Source organism: Lissotriton helveticus, chromosome 5_1 (genome assembly GCF_964261635.1).
Source record: "Lissotriton helveticus chromosome 5_1, aLisHel1.1, whole genome shotgun sequence".
In the NCBI taxonomy this organism is placed as follows: Eukaryota; Metazoa; Chordata; class Amphibia; order Caudata; family Salamandridae; genus Lissotriton; species Lissotriton helveticus.
The window spans coordinates 1,071,912-1,090,995 of record NC_136065.1 but is presented as its reverse complement, the minus strand read 5'-3'; the positions used below and the strand labels follow the sequence as shown (position 1 = coordinate 1,090,995).

Sequence of the window (19,084 nt, the reverse complement as noted above, 5' to 3'; positions counted from 1 at the left end):
GACCGTTGTCACTTAGGATGGATCTGGGTATGCCCTCTCTGAGGAAAATAGACGTGAGGAATCGAAGTATAGTGTCGGTATCCATTTCTTCTTTCCCATACACTTCTGGCCATTTCGAGTATCTGTCAATGACAACACGTAGATATTTTGGGGTTCCCTGGGTATCTAATATGGGTCCCAGAATGTCTATCGATATCTCCTCCCAGGGGTTTGTCGGATTTATAAACTTCACTAAGGCTGGTCTCAGGGGTGTCATGGTCTTGTCTGCTCGTTGGCACTGGTCGCATTCTCTCACATGTCTCTCTATTTGGATGTCCATTCCTTGCCACCAGTACATCTGCTTTGTCCTCTTTTTGGTCTTTACAATTCCAAGATGTCTTCCGTGTAGTATCGCCAACAGGTGCGGTACTAGCGTGGTCGGGGGGACAACTTTGTCCCCTCTGTACATGAATGTGCCCTTGTCATCCAGGGACAAGCCTTCTCGAACTTCATAGAACTTCCTGAGTGGTGTTCTTAGATGTTTCTTTTCCAGCCATCCCCGAAGGATATATTGTTTAACTTCTTGGATATCTTGGTCTTCTTCATATGCTTCCAACGACTCCTGGTTGCTAATTACCTTCTCCGGGTCTTCTGTCAGTGCCACCATCTCCTCACTCTCTTCTACACCTTCTGGAGCTCTTTCCATTGCAGCAGCTCTGCTGAGGTAGTCCGCTACCCTGTTCCTGTTTCCCGGGATGTATTCCACATCGTATCTGTATTCCAGTAGTTTCAGCGACATCTTGGCTATTCGAGGGGTGGCACTCGCATGTCCACTCGACGTGAGTACCTTGACGAGGGCGTCGGTTCTGAGTTGGAACCTCGTGCCCCACAGGAACTAGCGGAATTTCCCCATGGCCCATACCACGGTCAGCATCTCTTTCTCTATGACACTGAATATTTGTTCGAGAGGGCCCTGGACGCGAAGCTGAGAGTTTCCATGGTTCCATTCCTTCCTTCTTGCATGAGGACTGCTCCCAGTCCCTTATCGCTAGCATCCGTAGTCAGCACTGACAGTCCTTAGGGATCATATCCCTGCAGGGGTATGGCTTGGCTGATGTCGTCCTTCAGGCCATTGAATTCTTTCTGTGTCCCTTCCGTCCATGTGAACACTGTTTTGTCCCTTAGGAGTTGACTCAGGTGGTGCGTCTTCTTGGCAAAATGTTGTAAAAATGTGCTGTAGTATTCAGCCATCCCTAAAAAGGATCTCACTTCTTCCTTGCTGGATGGTGGGGCGCATCACAAATGGCTTTGACATTCGCTCTTTTCAGAGTGATGCCGAGCTCTCCTATCTCGTGTCCTGGGTAGGTGACGGAGGTCATTCCTAGCCGGCACTTCTCCCACTCCGCAGTTAAGCCCTTTTCTTCTAGGACTCGCAGTACCAGTTCCAATTTCTCGTCATGATCTTTCAGGTCTTTCCCCATCACCAAGATGTCGTCCTGGAAGTACTGCACTCCTTCGATGTCCTTGAAGAGGCGGTGCATCAGTTTCTGAAATACTGCAGCTGCAAGTCCGAACGGCATTCTGCAGAACTGGTAACACCCAAAAGGCATTATGAACGATGTCAGTCTCCTGCTCTCCGGGTGCAAAGCTATTTGGTGATAGGCTGACGTGGGATCAATGGTGGAGAACCATTTTACTCCTTTTGTCTTGGCCAACATTTCTTTGATGCGGGGTAGCTGGAATTTCTCTACCTCGATGCACTTGTTTAGCTCTCTCAAGTCCACGCAGAGCCGGACCTTGCCGTTGGGTTTCATCGCTACCACTAGGGGCGCCAACCACTCTGCGCAGTTTATGGGCTCGATGATTCAATTTCCCTCCAATCTGCGTAGCTCTTGTTGTACTGCCTCTCGTACTGCGATGGGAACATTCCACACCTTGTGAGAAACCGGTCGGGAGTCTTCCTTGAGTTCTATTCCATGTGTAAATTTCTCCAATTTGCCGACCTTTCCTCCAAACACTCTGGGGAAGTCCCTCTTCATTTTATCGAAATCCGGTCAACGCTCAGGTGCTGTCATCATTACTTGGGTGTCTCCTCCAGGATCCAGCTGTATGCCTAGGTCTCCTTGATCCATCCACCCTAAGACCGATGGTCCCTTCTCTGCCACGTACAACTTGCACTCTGCGCTCCGTCCATTGAATTCAAAGGTAAGCGCTCTGTAGCCCACCATGGGGATCGGCTCTCCTGTGTACGTGACTGGTCTTATATCCGGAGGTTCTAACCGTGGGCCCAGACAGGGTCTGAACTTCTCATTCCACACTGCTCTTTGTACGATGGTATACAGGGACCCCGAATCTACTACAATTCTGATCAGTACTCCTCCGATCATCATGTCGCACTGCGGCTTGCGGGACCTCTGGCCATCTATGCCTAGTACTTGGCCATCCACATACAGTACTGTGTCCTCTTCCTCTTGCTCTTTACCTTCCGCTTCTTCTAGATCTTGCCTTACATATTTTACGGTGTTGCGACCAGCTTTCCGGCGACATACTTTCTCGTAGTGTCCTATTAGGCCACAGAACATACACTTCGCCCGGAACGCCGGACATCTTTTGTCGTGGGCCGCATCGGTAGCACGCGTTCCTGCCTCCTCTGTTCTGCTTTCCTTGCTGCGTCGGTTTCCCGGGCCATCTGTTGGGTCCTCTATTATTTGCCGTCGAGATTTTGCTCCTTCCTGCTGGTTCTTCATTGTCTACCTTGTTCACCATGGATCTCGGGGCTGGTTCCCTCTTTGCTGCGTCGGCACACCTTTTTGTCATTTCAGCCTTTTTCACCATGGCGATCACCTCCTTCAGCGTGGCGTCTCCACTCGCCCACAATTTGTCTTGCACTGTTTTGCTGGTGGTGTGCATGACTATCTGGTCCTTTATGAACTCATCATGCAGCGCCGAACTTGCATGTCGTCGCCATTTTCTTCAACGCCGCTACATATTCGTCAATTGACTCGCCCATTTCTTGCTTCCTCTGCTGGAAATTGTATTGGTCGATCGACGTGCACACCGCAGGTCGGTAGTGATTGTTCAACTCTTCTATGGCATGTCCGAACACGTCATCGTCTGCGGCATCTCTGGGCATGGGCACTAAGTTCTGAAATACTCTAATCCCTTTGGGGCCCAAATTGTGTAGGAGTATCCTCTTCTTTCTTTTACTTGGAAAGGCTTCTCCATTCTCGTCCTCTAGGGCTTCAATGTAGTTCATAATATTCTCTCTCCAGTCCTCCCATTTCATCAGGGGCTCTCCTGGTTTGGGTAGGAACGGTATCGGCGTTGTCAGTGAAGATGCCTGCGCACTCATTTCGGCGCGTCTCCCTGGTTCTATCTCCTGGCCTCTTGTGCTGCCCGGCGCGCTTGCTCCCTCACCCTGCACTGGTTGCTGTTGGGGACCCTCTGCGCCCCTTACGCCGTCTCTCACTGGTTCCGCCAGGGTCACCTCCTGGATTAGTGTCTTCCTTGTATGGCCTCTACTCTGGCGTTTCTCCCCAGTTCTCTTCTTTCCCCTTCAGGTTGCAGGGGTCTCTGTGGGGCCTGTTCCCGTCTCCTTTTTTTTTCTTTTTGTGCCTCAGTGCCCTTTGTACCTGGTCTTGTGAGCAATGCTCCAATCTGTGTCCTCTTGTGGCTCTGCCATGCCCTCCTGCTGTGCTTGTTTGCTTGTCTGTTGTCCAAGTGGCTCTGTCTTTGCTTCCTATGTGGGTCTGGGGCCTCAAGGTGCTGGGTTCTTTCTTCTTCCTCGTATCTTTTTCCTCCTTATTTCCTGCTACTCTCGTCACCACTGTAATGATGTTCGTAGCCCTCCCCACATAAGAGGTCTGGAGCCAGTTATTTGTTGAGAATTGCTTTAATATGTATAACTATCGCAGGAGAGCGCCGGGACATCCGACGCCCTCAGGGGTATCACCCGACTCGCGCTATGTATCGCGATCGGGAAAAGGGCCGCCTTGCACGCTACGTGGTGACGTAGCGTGCAACACTAGAGCGTGACTCTACAACGAGGAGTGCACCTGGCATTAAGTAAGAGAGAGTGCACTGTGATTTTGTGTTCTTTAGAGGGTGAGTCTTCAACTCTTTGCTGCATTAGAGCAGTGACAGGACGCTCCTGAGGAATACAGGGTCGTTCCAGATCCTGGGTGCACAGATGGAAAATAATTGTTGTCTTATCTTTTTCCACGTCTTTCCTGCAGTCTGATGGTGTCCTGGCTGCGGGTGATCCGTGATCCATGAGAGATGGTGGGCTTGTCTGCAAGATAAGCGGGGTGCTGGTCATGATGGCTCTGCAAATGATGCAGATGGTTTTGAAGATGGTGCTGGTCGTGATGGCTCTGTAAATGGCGCAGATGGTTCTGAAGATGGTGCTGGTGGTGATGGCTCTGTAATTGATGCAGGTGGTTTTGAAGATGGTGCTGGCCGTGATGGCTCTGTAAATGATGCAGATGGTTTTGAAGATGGTGCTGGTCGTGCTGGCTCTGTAAATGATGCAGGTGGCTTTGAAGATGGTGATGGTGGTGATGACTCTGTAAATGATGCAGATGGTTTTGAAGATGGTGCTGGTCGTGATAGCTCTGTAAATGATGCAGATGGTTTGGAAGATGGTGATGGTGGTGAAGGCTCTGTAAACGATGCAGGTGGTTTTGAAGATGGTGCTGGCCAACTGTAAATGAGGCAGATGGTTTTGAAGATGGTGCTGGTCATGATGGCTCTGTAAATGATGCAGGTGGTTCTGAAGATGGTGCTGGTGGTGATGGCTCTGTAAATGATGCAGATGGTTTTGAAGATGGTGCTGGTGGTGATGGCTCTGTAAGTGATGCAGGTGGTTTTAAAGATGGTGCTGGCCGTGATGGCTCTGTAAATGATGCAGGTGGTTTTGAAGATGGTGCTGGCCGTGATGGCTCTCTCAATGATGCAGATGGTTTTGAAGATGGTGCTGGTCGTGATGGCTCTGTAAATGATGCAGGTGGTTTTGAAGATGGTGCTGGCCGTGATAGCTCTGTAAATGATGCAGGTGGTTTTGAAGATGGTGCTGGCCGTGATAGCTCTGTAAATGATGCAGATGGTTTTGAAGATGGCGCTGGTCGTGATAGCTCTGTAAATGATGCAGATGGTTTGGAAGATGGTGATGGTGGTGAAGGCTCTGTAAACGATGCAGGTGGTTTTGAAGATGGTGCTGGCCAACTGTAAATGAGGCAGATGGTTTTGAAGATGGTGCTGGTCATGATGGCTCTGTAAATGATGCAGGTGGTTCTGAAGATGGTGCTGGTGGTGATGGCTCTGTAAATGATGCAGATGGTTTTGAAGATGGTGCTGGTGGTGATGGCTCTGTAAGTGATGCAGGTGGTTTTAAAGATGGTGCTGGCCGTGATGGCTCTGTAAATGATGCAGGTGGTTTTGAAGATGGTGCTGGCCGTGATGGCTCTCTCAATGTTGCAGATGGTTTTGAAGATGGTGCTGGTCGTGATGGCTCTGTAAATGATGCAGATGGTTTTGAAGATGGTGCTGGCCGTGATGGCTCTGTAAATGATGCAGATGGTTTTGAAGATGGTGCTGGTCGTGATGGCTCTTTATATGATGCAGATGGTTTTGAAGATGGTGCTGGTCGTGATGGCTCTGTAAATGACGCAGATGGTTTCGAAGATGGTGCTGGGCGTGATGGCTCTGTAAATGATGCAGATGGTTTTGAAGATGGTGCTTGCCGTGATGGATCTGTAAGTGATGCAGGTGGTTTTGAAGATGGTGCTGGTCGTGATGGCTCTGTAAATGATGCAGGTGGTTTTGAAGATGGTGCTGGCCGTGATGGCTCTGTAAATGATGCAGATGGTTTTGAAGATGGTGCTGGTCGTGATGGCTCTGTAAATGATGCCACTGGTTTTGAAGATGGTGCTGGTCGTGATGGCTCTGTAAATGACGCAGGTGGTTTCGAAGATGGTGCTGGGCGTGATGGCTCTGTAAATGATGCAGATGGTTTTGAAGATGGCGCTTGCCGTGATGGATCTGTAAGTGATGCAGGTGGTTTTGAAGATGGTGCTGGTCGTGATGGCTCTGTAAATGATGCAGGTGGTTTTGAAGATGGTGCTGGCCGTGATAGCTCTGTAAATGATGCAGATGGTTTTGAAGATGGTGCTGGTCGTGATGGCTCTGTAAATGATGCAGATGGTTTTGAAGATGGTGCTGGTTGTGATGGCTCTGTAAATGATGCAGGTGGTTTTGAAGATGGTGCTGGTGGCGATGGCTCTGTAAATGATGCAGATGGTTTTGAAGATGGTGCTGGTGGCGATGGCTCTGTAAATGATGCAGATGGTTTTGAAGATGGTGCTGGTCGTGATGGCTCTGTAAATGATGCAAATGGTTTTGAAGATGGTGCTGGTTGTAATGGCTCTGTAAATGATGCAGCTGGTTCTGAAGATGGTGCTGGTCGTGATGGCTCTGTAAATGATGCAGATGGTTTTGAAGATGGTGCTGGCCAGCAATAAAGTTCCATCAGGATGGGAGTGCTGTGATCATATTTCTCCAGGCCTTGGATAAGACGTGCTTAGGTGTGCAGATGGCATTAAAGGGTGCCAGTGTGGAGTCTGTGATCCACGGAGCAGGATGCTACTACCCTCCAGATACAAGAGAACAAGGCTTGAATAGCAGTTCAGTCGTCGCTTTCTGAAAGAATCAGTTTCACTTCCTTTAGAAGAGAGAGCTAGTACCAGGCCATCCTTGTGTTTTGGCAGTATTCCTTCCTCTGATGATAGATTTAAGGTTTAAGAAACCTGCAATGTGGCTGGTGGCTCTGATGTGGGAGGATCCGGGCTTCAGGTAGGAAGCAGTGTGACTGTCGGCTCTGGCTCGGCGGACGCCAGGGACATTTGAGAGGAGAAGGCTCTCAGAGCGGCTGTACCTGGTTGGAGTGTGGAACTGGATGCAGCTGTTGAGGGATGCTAGGCTTTGCTTGTGTAGTGCCTTGTATGTGTGTGAGGCACTTGAATTTGGCGGGTTTGTGGAGTGGGAGTCAGTGGAGGTCCTTGAGGGGTTTGGATATGTGACAATGGAGTGGGAGTTTGAACGTGAGTCTGGCTGCTGCGTTCTGTATGACTTTGAGTCTCTTGGTGAGCTGAGAAGTGACTCTGATGTAAAGGGGGTTGCCGCAGCCCAGTCTGCTGGTCATCAGGGCTTGTGTGACAGACCTTTGGGAGTCCAGCGGGGTCATCTCTACACTTTAAGGAGCTTGAGGGTGTGTACGCAGGTGGAGACGACCATATTTATCAGGTTGGACATCAAGATTTGATTATCGATTATGAGTCCCATATTCTTGGCAGCGTTGGACAGACTTGGTGTCGGCCCTAGTTCTGAGGGCCACCAGGCCAAGGATCAGAGAGAGTTGTCTTTTCCAAAAGGTACCACTTCTTTCTAGTCGATGTTGAGTTTCAGACAGTTGGAGGCATATTTTTGAAAATGTTTGCATCACTTGGAAAGGACAGGAATGCGCCATATTTAAGGCTATTCGGTGCATTCCTGTCATTTCCCCTGTGCTGGTGCACAATGGGCTGCCTGGCGCCAAGGCAGTCACCCTTGCACTATAGTGCCAGGATCCCTGTGTTGCATGCAGACTTGTGTTTGTGCAGGAAGGGGCACCTTCCTGCACAAACATAATCATGGGAGGCTTTTTTCTCTTTCTATGTGTGCTGCATAATTAGGATAGAGGACAATCGAAGAGAAATCGTGATCAACAAGTGTATCATCAAATACATAAACAGCACAGCCCGTTACAGAAAATTCTCAACAATCATATAGGGCCCGTGTTTTTAAGGTCACCAGCATTTCGTTCCCCGTAAAACTGTCTGGTTCGTCATCAGGATTCAGAGGGATACAACGAGTCAGAGAGAGAGCGGAAACAATAATAGGTAACGGATGATCAGAGCGGGGCTAAGACACAGAAAGTGCAATAGAGCCAGTACAAGGCATAGACAATAACTCTGAGACCGTACTTGTATTATGAAAGGTAAATCAGTTGCTAAAGGAGAGGGTCCCTGGTGACAAGCCTCAGGAACATGTGGGGGAAGAGGTAAAAAAAAATGAAATGGACAAAGGAGCTGCTTAAAACCTCCCAATGGGTAATCTTGGAGAAGGAAAGTGTGTACAGTATTATGAACAACACTGACCTGAGCTGTAAATATGCTGAATACCCCTAGGGGGCGCTAATCAGCCCACGTTGGAAAGCACACGTGTGGTCTGGGTCTCAATGGCTGAGTGACAGATTCCTTCAGTGGGCTCGAATCAGTCAAAAAATGCGACGGTGAAATGGAAATTCTAGTTGACTTGACTTGGATGCTGGGTGTCATGTTGAAAATAGTTGAATTATTCCACTTGATGGTGATTCTCGCGAGGCTTTTAAATAGCGTTAAGTCTCGGATAAGGGGGCCTAGGTTGCGAGCCGGGTCGCACCGGTATAGGATGATGTCATCTGTGTACAGGGATACTATACGGTTGCGGGGGGAAATTTAGGCCTGGCTGCATGTGTAGTTGTCTAATAGAGCAGCCCCGAGTCTCTGGTACCAGGGCATACAAGAAAGGGAGGCAAGTGCCTCTCCTTAAAGGTATCCGGTCAAAGAGGGGACCATTCAGCCAGATCCAGGCTCGCTTGTTCTGGGAGAGGCAAGCCTGACAGCTGTAATAATATCTGGTTTACAACCACCTTCGCGAGGATTTTGGCATCCACATTGATAAGAGATATTGGTCGGTATGAGCCACATGGTTGGTATCGCGAAGAGGGTTTGCAAGGTTTCAAGAGCACTATGAGCCCCCCTGAATGAGGGCGCGGGAATGATCTTCTCTAGCGCCTCATTGTACACTCACAGGAGCTAGGGTGCTAGTAGGTGGGAATAGGTTTTGTAAAACTCTTCAGGAAAAAAATCCAAGCTTTGTACGTGGGGAATCCGAGGATTGCAGCTGTGATTTCCTCAAGGGTGATAGGTGTGTCTAAGAAGTGCCACTGAGGACCCTCCAGCCAAAGCGATGCAATGCTGTCAAAGTATATGGTTTAATCTACAGGTATAGGTGTAACCTTTCGGGTGTATGCTACATGTATAGGTGTAATCTATCCGGTGTACTCTACATGGATAGGTACATGGACAACTACCTGGGGGACAGCTCCTACTCATACTAGTGAGAATGTTTGGATTCTTGTGGATTAAACAAGCCTTAGGCAAGTCCCGTTCTTGAGGAGGGATTCCCTAGTGACCTCCAAGCTTTCCCCTGGCCTCCTCAACGGGATGCCCGTCCCAGACTTCATCCTGCCCAATGGTGTGGTTCAAGAGAGCAAAACGGCCACTAGTCTCTGCTACTTCCTCCTCCATACATCTGAATTTTATCTGCCTTGGGAAGGAATTGGTCTAGAGTTTTCTGCCTTAATCCCAAGCTATGGAGACCCAAGAGCGTCCCACCGGTACCCTGGTGAGCGCCATCAGAAGTGCTCACTGACCCTCTGTGGCCGTTTTAGACATGGTTTCAGTGGTTTCTACAGACATCTTTGTGGTCCTAGATAGCACTAAGGCAACATCGGGGTCTATGCCATGGGAATCCTGTTCCTCCTTCCCGCAGTCTGCCTCCATGTGATATCCATGGTCCTCACCAAGGGATCATCTGGATCCATACCATGGAATCCTGTTCCTCCTTCCCGCAGTCTGCCTCCATGTGATATCCATGGTCCTCACCAAGGGATCATCTGGATCCATACCATGGAATCCTGTTCCTCCTTCCCGCAGTCTCCCTCCATGTGGTAGACATGCTCCTCACCAACGGAACATCTGACTCCATGCCATGGAATCCTGTTCCTCCTTCCCGCGGCTGCCTCCATGTGGTATCCATGGTCCTCACCAAGAGATCATCGGGGTCCATGCCATGGAATCCTGTGCCTCCTTCTTGCAGTCTGCCTCCATGCGGTAGCCATGGTCCTCTCCGAGGGAACATCAGGGTCCATACCATGGGAATCACGTTCCTCCTTTCCGCAGTCTGCCTCCATGTGGTATCCGTGGTCCTCACCAAGGGAACATCCGGGTCCAAGCCATGGAATCCTGTTCCTCCTTCCCGCAGTCTGCCTCCATGTGGTATCCATGGTCCTCACCAAGGGAACATCTGGGACCATACCATGGGAATTCTGTTTCTCCTTCCCGCAGTCTGCCTCCATGTGGTATCCGTGGTCCTCACCAAGGGAACATCGGGGTCCATGCCATGGAATCCTGTGCCTCCTTCCCGCCTCCATGTGGTAGCCATGGTCCACCAAGGGAACATCTGGCTCCTTACCATGGGAATCCTGTTCCTCCTTCCCGCAGTCTGCCTCCATGTGGTATCCATGGTCCTCACCAAGGGATCATCGGGCTCCATACCATGGGAATCCTGTTCCTCCTTCCCGCAGTCTGCCTCCATGTGGTATCCATGGTCCTCACCAAGGGATCATCGGGCTCCATACCATGGGAATCCTGTGCCTCCTTCCCGCAGTCTGCCTCCATGTGGTAGTCATGGTCCTTGGCTGCCTTGTCAGATAGATATACCTAGAGTTTACAAAAACATTCAACCAGATGTGTGCCAGCCCGCGTATCAATTACTTCACAAATGTTATATGGTAATTGATCACTTAAGCACTTAAGCAAGACAATTCCCACTGAAGACTTCAGGATCATCATTGGAGTCCGCACACGGTCATCTGATACAAGATGGCCGGACACGCTAAGACTTGGAATGAGACTACCTGTGTGTCTCTGCACCACCTCTGAGTTGTCTGTACATGGAGGCCGCCCTCTCTCCCTGTTCTGCCCCCTTGCCCCTCCTGCTTACTGCCCAATTCTTTTGTCTCTGGCATTACTGATGAAGGTGCTGTTCAGTTAATGGGACAGACTTCTACCCCTGCGGGTGAAAATCCAACCCTCACTGGAATAGGCGGTAAACAGGTGACTTTCCAAGCTTCCTTTTATCATAAAGGCAAAATATCCCAATCACTGCAAACAGCCAGCTGATGGGAATGCGTTTTGCAACAAAGCACCAATATTGTAAAACATAAGAAACATTTATCTCGGCTGCTGCAAGTAGCAAAGACTGAGGCTGAAGGGAGATTGCGGGGCAATATTGTGTACTATTATTGTAACGATCAGTTGACTTTAACTATGTTAATTTGTGGTTTCGGACCGTGGCTTATTGGGTTTTGTAGTTTGTTTTATTCTGTTTGCTATAAGTAGTATAGGAAGGCCATAAGCCTAATCCTCGCCACAAGTCCTGACACAGGGTTCGAGGCATAAAACAAACACCATTACCAACAGAAGAAAGACTATGGTTAGAATAATGCAAATCAGACAGACATTGTAGAAAGACTGTGCCAAAAAATACTGCAAACTAAACAATGTTTTCTTTCACTCATGTCTGTCTAAGGCTAGATTAAGGAAGCCATACAGATGAGCCCAGTAGAAAGACTATGGCAGATGAATGACTGATGTGAACCAGACAGATGATACAAAATGGCTGCCGCTGCTTTGCATGAGTGCCTGCCTAGTACTGTGGAACCACAAAAACTCGAGTAGGAAGTTAGTTGGAAGAACCATACGGTTGCGAAGTTAGGATTGGTTTTGTACATTCAATATAGAAATGTTGGATGTGCCCATTCTCTTTTTGTATTTAACTCATGACTCACTCCGCTCTAAGTCAAGTTTCTGGTCTGGGTTGCTTCTGTTCCGGTTCAGAGTGGACCTGGCCTGGCAGCTGGGGCTGGACCGATTCTATTGGAGCAGTACCAAGGATGATTTGCATTTGGCTAGTGGTCTGAGGTGGCATGGTGGACAATTGGGGATGGACTGGGATGTGACCCGAGTAATTACCAGTGGCTAAGATTAATTTGCATATTCCACTGATCCACTTTTTTGTATTCCTAAGTAAAGCTTAAATACTCCTTTTTGTGAAGTAACTTGCGTTCACGACCATATTTCTGGGGAGTCGGTGGAATGTGAATACTCAAAAATGACATACGCTGGGCCAGGGGTCTTGTGGTCCATTGCTGGAGCAGCATTCACCCTCCAGTACCCCTTGTGTTGCAGTAGCTATTGAAGGCACATGTGGTCCCACACTTAGGGGGTCATTATGATGGCGGATTTTCCGCATACTCCGGGCCGGCGGAAGCCACCGCCGGCCCGGAGTATGCGGGAAATCCGCCGAGGAGGCCTGAAAGACCCACCGCCAAATCAGGATGGCTGGTGGGTCTCACAATGTGTCCGCCGCTTTTCCGCCGCGGTCGGAAGGCGACCACGGCCGAAAAGCACTAACATGGCTGGCGGTGTCTATCAGACACCGCCAGCCATATTAGGATGTAGGGAAAGTAATGCTTTTCCGCGGCGGCTTTTCCGCCGTGGAAAAGCATACGGACAATCACTTTGGGGGCCCGTTGCGGGCCCCCTGGGTGAAGGTTGCGTGGGGGGTGCACATGGGGGGTACCTATGGTACCCCCCTGCCTTTGCGTGCACGAAGCGGCAGGAACCGCGCGGTGCCTGCCGCTTTGTGCATGCAAATGCACAGCTTTCGTTTTTTACATTGCGGCGGGTGCTGCTTCAAGCAGCACCCGCCGCAATGTAAAACATACAGGATGTGACCGCCAGGGTGGCGGTCACATCCTAATTGCCATGGAGGGACCGCCGCTGCCCATGCGGACGGTCCCTCCTACTCAGGGGTGGCGGACGGACGCAAGTCCGTCCGCCATCCTAATCGGCCCCTAAGTGTGTGATTTCATCTGCTTTGTGTGCATACAGTGACTCCAAGTCTGAAGTTGGACCCCATGCTGTAGTGGACGTTTAATTTTGCGGAGGTTCGGGAACTTATTTTGCTGTTCTTAATAAAGATGAGCAAGGGTTGTGCATCTCATCCGTGGCTAATGCTTACGTTTCATTGCTTCTTCATTAAGCCTTTTTCATCTAATCTTCTGATAACCACCAGTTCACCTTCATTGTTTGACTGATACTGGTGGTAAGTGACTCTGACTTGCCCTGGGCTCTGCTAAGCAGACCCAGGTCCAGTGCTCTGATTAAAAAGGTATATTGTAATTAGGTATAATTTCAATTGCCAATGACTGACTCTTGTAAGCCCACAGTATATAATAGGGAAAGGGTGATCCAAACTACCTATAAGTCCCTAGTATATAATTGGGCTTGGAGTTTAGAGGGAGGCCCAGTAGATTTTCTGCACTGGAGTGTGCACTGCTGTGCTGCCACTGTCATTTTTAAAAACAGCCCTGCTTTGCAGATTGTCTTTAAAAAGTAAATTACATGCAAACTAAACTTTAGTGGTACAGGTACTTTCAAAGTGTTAAACTACTTTATTTTTCCTGAGAGTCACCCTAAAGTCTCCCCTAGGGGCCCCAGGAGGGGGGTAGTATGTAACTATAAGCAGAGACATTATGACATATGTTTTATATGCTCTGGTGAGGGAAAAACTGCCAATTTCTTTTTCCTCATTGTAGATTAGTATCACCATAGTCCAACAGTGGAATATGTTATTTAACCACAAATATTGCTAGGAAGGAGCTCAAATTGTCATTCAAAGACTTAAAAGAAGGGCAATTATAAATCCAACAACTTGCTGCTGTAGAACCTTTCATAACTAGTACAGAAGAGAAGTTATAGCACTTTCTTTTCCGTGAGCAAAAATCTGGCCTTCTGGCAGCCTCTTCTGATTGGTCAGGAATGTTAGATAGGGGTCAGTGTTTTATTACTTCAAATGAAAGGACTTTCTCAAAAGTTCAAAAGACAATTTCAAAATCGAAAAATTCAAATGTTCACCACAATACTATTTCACAATTCATATTTAATAAGCATGAAGTTATGGAGACTCAAAACCAATTTCGTAGCTCCAAATGTATGATTCAGACTATCCGCAATGTATCGCATAAAAATTTGAACGTGCTCTCAGTGAGGAAGAAGAAAAGGGTGTTTGGGTGAGACGGGGGTGATGAGGTAAGTGGGGGACTGGGTAAAGGTGGTGTGACAATAACACAATCACAATACAATTTGAAGAACACCTTGACAGTCTAATACGATCCGTAGTTCCCTAGATCTCTTCACACATAGGATAGGTTTCTCAATTTATTTTAATCCTATGATGCGAGACAGTAGTGTAGTCTACGTTTCGACCCCGCTGGATTTAAGGGCTATTCACGCCTCATTCTGGGGTGTTCATCAAGACATTGTAGTGTGGGAGCACTTCATGAGCGGCCTCCAAGTGACCGTCTGTCTGGGACCTTTCAAAAGTTCCTCGGTTGCTTGGTTGATTGAGAAGGTGTCTGGGCGGAACCGGGTATCAATCTCCTGGTTAATATGCACCGTCGCTGCTCGAGTCTGGACTCGAGCAGCGATGGTGGCGGTGCACAGATTCACCGACGGGGCCTGACTTTCCTAGCGACCCGAGACGGCAGATTGATAACGCCGCCCATGGAAATATACCATCGGACTTTATGCATATTAACCAGGAGATTTTCTTGGTTTTACTAAAAAGTCCTTTCAGTGCAGCACAGATATAGATGCCGTGTGATGAAAAAATTACAGTTACTCCACTTGTGTGGAAGTTACCATACTCCACATCTTGCGGGTGTTGACTTTGGACCAGGCTGTATGTTATTATCAATACCTCATCCATCAGTGGATTATAACCTTTGTTCATATATTGTTTTAAGAACTTAAAAGTTGATATCTGATAACTTTTGGGCTTCTAGTTTCCTCCACTCTTGAATCAGTTTGCAGGAACTTCAGGTGTCTATACAGATTGTTGCAATAGCGCACTCTGTGGTGCTCTTGACTTGTGGATGGAGAATCTTCAGGATGTACATTGAACAAGCCCTGAAGCAGTCCAATTGTATGAAACACGTTGGCTGCAGCAAGAATCCAAGAAGAAAACGATATGTTTAAAAAAAAAAAAAAGGAATCTCCTTTCATCATAAAAAGATTCAGTGGGTTATGAGTAGCATCTTGTTTAAATCTGATAGAGAGCTTTCTCCTGGTTTTGAAGACTAAGACGGCTTCTCCTCTTGACTCGACCATCACAATTTTTTGAATAACAAGCAACCATGTATGTGTTGTGTGCGGTATCCTATTGCCTCAGCCACTTCTTGGTAAATCGCTTGATAAATTAATTTAAAAAACTGGATGTGAGGTTCCCTGTAATCCCGTCACTGGGTATGTGTCATGCAACACTACTTTGGCATCATATTGTTTCTCCTTCATCGAGCCTCTGCAGGTGAGCCCCAACACCTGTCACCTTCTGTGGTCCTTTCCTTGAGCTCCTAGTAGCATCCTCAGCTCTTTGTAGGATGGAGCTACCAATGTAGTTGAGTCTGCGATCCGAGGTAGCTGTGATGAGGCTTCTACTACCAGCCCCTCTACCCAGGTTCCTCCTCTGTGCAGGTGCACATGGGGTCGTGGAAGTGTCGTGAAGGGGGGGGCGTCAACGCATGTGCTCAAAAGTGTCACTTGCATGTAATTCCAAATAACATACTAGGTAAAACCCAATGTTGTGATTGTTGTGTAATTGTACATATTGTGTTTCCTTCCAGTTGCCCCTCAAACAATGGTTACAAGAAGAAAGAAGGGCGGTCGCACCTTTCTGACCGGCTACGCGTATGGATTTTATCCCAGAGACATTGCGGTGAAATGGGTCAGGAATGGTGTGCAGATGCCCTGGGAGTCAAGGGATCTCCTGCCAAACCCCGACGGAACCTACCAGATCCGGACAACAGTGGAAGTTCAGGAAGGAGATGATGAGAAAACGTACAAATATGAGGTGTATCACAGCAGCCTGCCGGACACTGTGACCGTGATGTATGGTAAGTGCACTTTGGTCTGTAGAGATTGATTGTGACGGTGGTGAATATATTGACTTCGCATGGTGCCTAGTTTGACCTTTTCCTGTTACTGGCACTAAGCCCAGCCACAGAAGTGGAATACATTTTTATGGGGAGATTTGTGGGAATTTTGTAGATCCCTGCAGATTTCAGATGTTTCCCTCACATAAGTGTGAGCAAAATGTGTGACTTTAGCCAAAGGCTGAGGTTCGAAGGGCATTCTGAAGTAAGAAAGCTTAGTGGAATCCATGCAGGTCACCCTCTCCAAGACTCACCTACAAAAAATGAATCAAGGAACTTTGTTCAGAGTGGTGCTAGCCACTCTGTAGTTATAGTTAGGGCTCCCAGAGACGGGATTGCCTTGGATTTTGGACCGTTAATAACTTTGCGCCCATTTGAAAAAATTTGTGCAAAACCTCACAGACCTATTCCTTTTTTAGGTCTCGCCTACGCCTACGCAGCGCGCATGCGCTACATAGGAGTGGACCTCTTGTAATAGACTCGCTTTTTTGGCCAAAAACGTGCACGAGTTGCGTTGCTTTCAATGGCAACACGTACACGTTTGGCGATTCCCTTGCGGGAGCGAGCTTGAAACCATCTGTTTGTAATTAACTTGCAAACAGATGGTGCCCTTGGCTTACTCCCGCAAGGGAAACAGGCGCAGGCCCCCTCCTCTCTCCCCTCCCCCTGATGCCTCCTCCTCTCCTCGACAAACAGCTTGAGGCGCGTGTACTTTTTTGCAATTGAAATGGTGAGACTGGAAATAGCGTCCTCTTGACACGAGCCATTTTTTTTTTTTTTTCTGGTGTTAGTTTTCTTTGTGGGGTGGGTCTTCTCTCATCCAGGCATAGATTACATATTCATTGAATTGAGTAAAAGTGTCATCGTAAACCAATTGCCTAAAATGTTGATGTGGCTAAGTAAGCGAAGTACCTGCAGCGGTGAATGAATTTTACTGGCGTGTCCTCTAGTACGGTGTTCTCTGGGGTCTCTGGTACTGTCCAATCCTTCACCAGGCTCCGAGCCCATCTCTGGAGCCACCTCTGGGAACATCCAGTGGTTCGGCGCCCTCTTATGCGCAGCGCCAGGAGCCTGGCTCCCCAGGGACCTCTAGTGACCACGTGCGGTAGTGCAGCCCTGTTCCACCAGAGCTGGATCTCTAGAAACGGCTTGCGGTAGTGCAGCCCTTTACTCCTTGCCTTGGAGACTTGCTCTCCTGGGACTTGTACTGACAGCTTGCGGTAGTGCACCCCTGCACCGCTAGAATGTGGCTCTACAGTAACCTATAGTAATGGCGTGTGGCAGTGCACCCCATTACTCCTTGCCTTTGAGTCTTACTCTCCAGGGACCTCTAGAGACAGCGTACGGTAGTGCACACCTGTTCCATCAGAGCTGGAGTGCGGTGCTACGGGGACCTCTAGTAACAGTGTGCAGTAGTGCAGCCCGTATCCCTTGCCTTGGAGTCTTGCTCTCTAGGGACATCTAGGGACAGCCTGTGGTAGTGCATCCCGTACCACCAGCGCTGGAGTCTGGCTTCCCAGGGACCTCTAGGGACAGCATGCGGTAGTGCGCCAGTGTACCCCTTGCCTTAGAGCATCACTCTACAGGGACCTCTAGTAACAGCGTACGGTAGTGAAGCCATGTTACAACAGAGTTGGAGTGTGGCTGTGTAGGAACCTCTAGCAGCGGGGGCAGTAGAGTGTACCCTTTTATTTGAGCCTCACTTTCCAGGGATCCCTAGTAACAGAGTGCGGTAGTGCGGCCCTGTTCCACCAAGCTGGACCTCTAGTGACAGGGTGCGGTACTGCACCCTTGTACCCTTTGCCTTAAAGTGTCGCTCTCCTGGGCTCTCTAGTAAAAGCGTGCGGAAGTGCAGCCCTGTCCCACCAGAGCTGGACCTCTAGTGGCCGCGTGTGATAGTGCAGCCCTGCACCCCTTGTCTTGGAGCCTTGCTCTACAGGGACCTCTAGTAACAGCCCGTGGTGCTTCACCCGGTTCTGGTGCCAGACTCTTGATACCTTAAGCATCTAACTGGGTCTGTTACTGCAGCGGATGGTAATGTTAAAGACATCCTGAGGAAACTTTTAACCTACTCGGAAAGCGAAGTATCTGGTTTAAATGCAAATGTGTACACGTATATTCCGTTTAATACAAAATAGTAAAACAAAGTACATCACACTGCTCTCGTTGTGTTTACATTACATTCTATTCTGTTAAAAAGTAAGGTAATGCACATCTACCCCGCTGTGTACCATCTGATCTCGCGGTCTCTTCCCTTTCACGCATCCGTCAGGTTGTCGCTGTCCAAGGATCTCTCCAATTTCAAACACCTCACCATACCCCCAGATTCATCAAGAACACATTTTGCTATTCCTTAATAGCGAAAAATACCGATTCCTATTAAGGAATAGCAAAATGCTATGCATCAAGAAATCACTACAAAAATAGCGATTTCTAATAATTCCTTAATTGAGAATCGCAAAGTGCGAGTCGCAATTAAGTAATATCTCCCCATTCATTCCTATGGACCTAGAGGCCTGTCAAGCTTGACACAGCGCTGAGGACACACCGGGCATCTTCGGCCCGGAGGACATTCAGGACGAAGGTTACCCCCGGCGTCGACCGCAGATGAGGGCACCTTCTCCCACAAGGACAGTTTGGAGTCTGAGCTCGAGATGCAGGACCTCCTACCAGGACAAGCTGTAAGTACAGAATCCTTCTAAGCCATCCCCAGCACTAACAGGCCGTCCTCAAGGGCCGCATACCTGCCCAGAAGCAAACAAAATCTTCAGTCGGGCCGCCACTGCCTTCGGGCCATTGTCAGTACCAAACATCTGTGTCAAAGTCGAGCCCTGCCTCAGCACCAAAAATGCAGCAGAACACGCATGCTCCCAAGCCGACTTCCACACCATCGGAGTCAAGCCAACCATCCAAGCCGAAAGCAACGACGCTGAAACATCGGTCCAGCTTGGTGCCAAAGCTGACTACTTCAAACCTGGGACATTCAGCATCAAAGCCCTTGGTGCTGTAAGCTGCGTTGGAGCCGAAATCATAGTCCTTCCGGAAACAAACTGCTGGATCTGAACCTATGGAGCCAGGCCTTCAACGGCTCCAACAGGCACTTGTCATCCATCTGGACACAGACTGTATTTTAACACGACCTCCATCCACTGCTGCACTAAAGACAATTAGCTTTTGAGGAGGCATTGG

The 19,084-nt window shown here is 48.7% G+C and overlaps 1 protein-coding gene across 2 annotated transcripts in view; it reads left to right on the top strand.

The window, feature by feature from the left end:
• The window catches only part of LOC144752881 (H-2 class I histocompatibility antigen, Q10 alpha chain-like), a 454,909-nt gene that overhangs the window by 143,102 nt on the left and 292,723 nt on the right, over positions 1-19,084 (top strand). For both annotated transcript variants that reach the window (XM_078640709.1, XM_078640708.1), the window contains exon 5: positions 15,587-15,856. In XM_078640709.1, the coding sequence (XP_078496835.1) occupies positions 15,587-15,856 (270 nt within the window). The remainder of the gene's footprint in view (positions 1-15,586; positions 15,857-19,084) is intronic.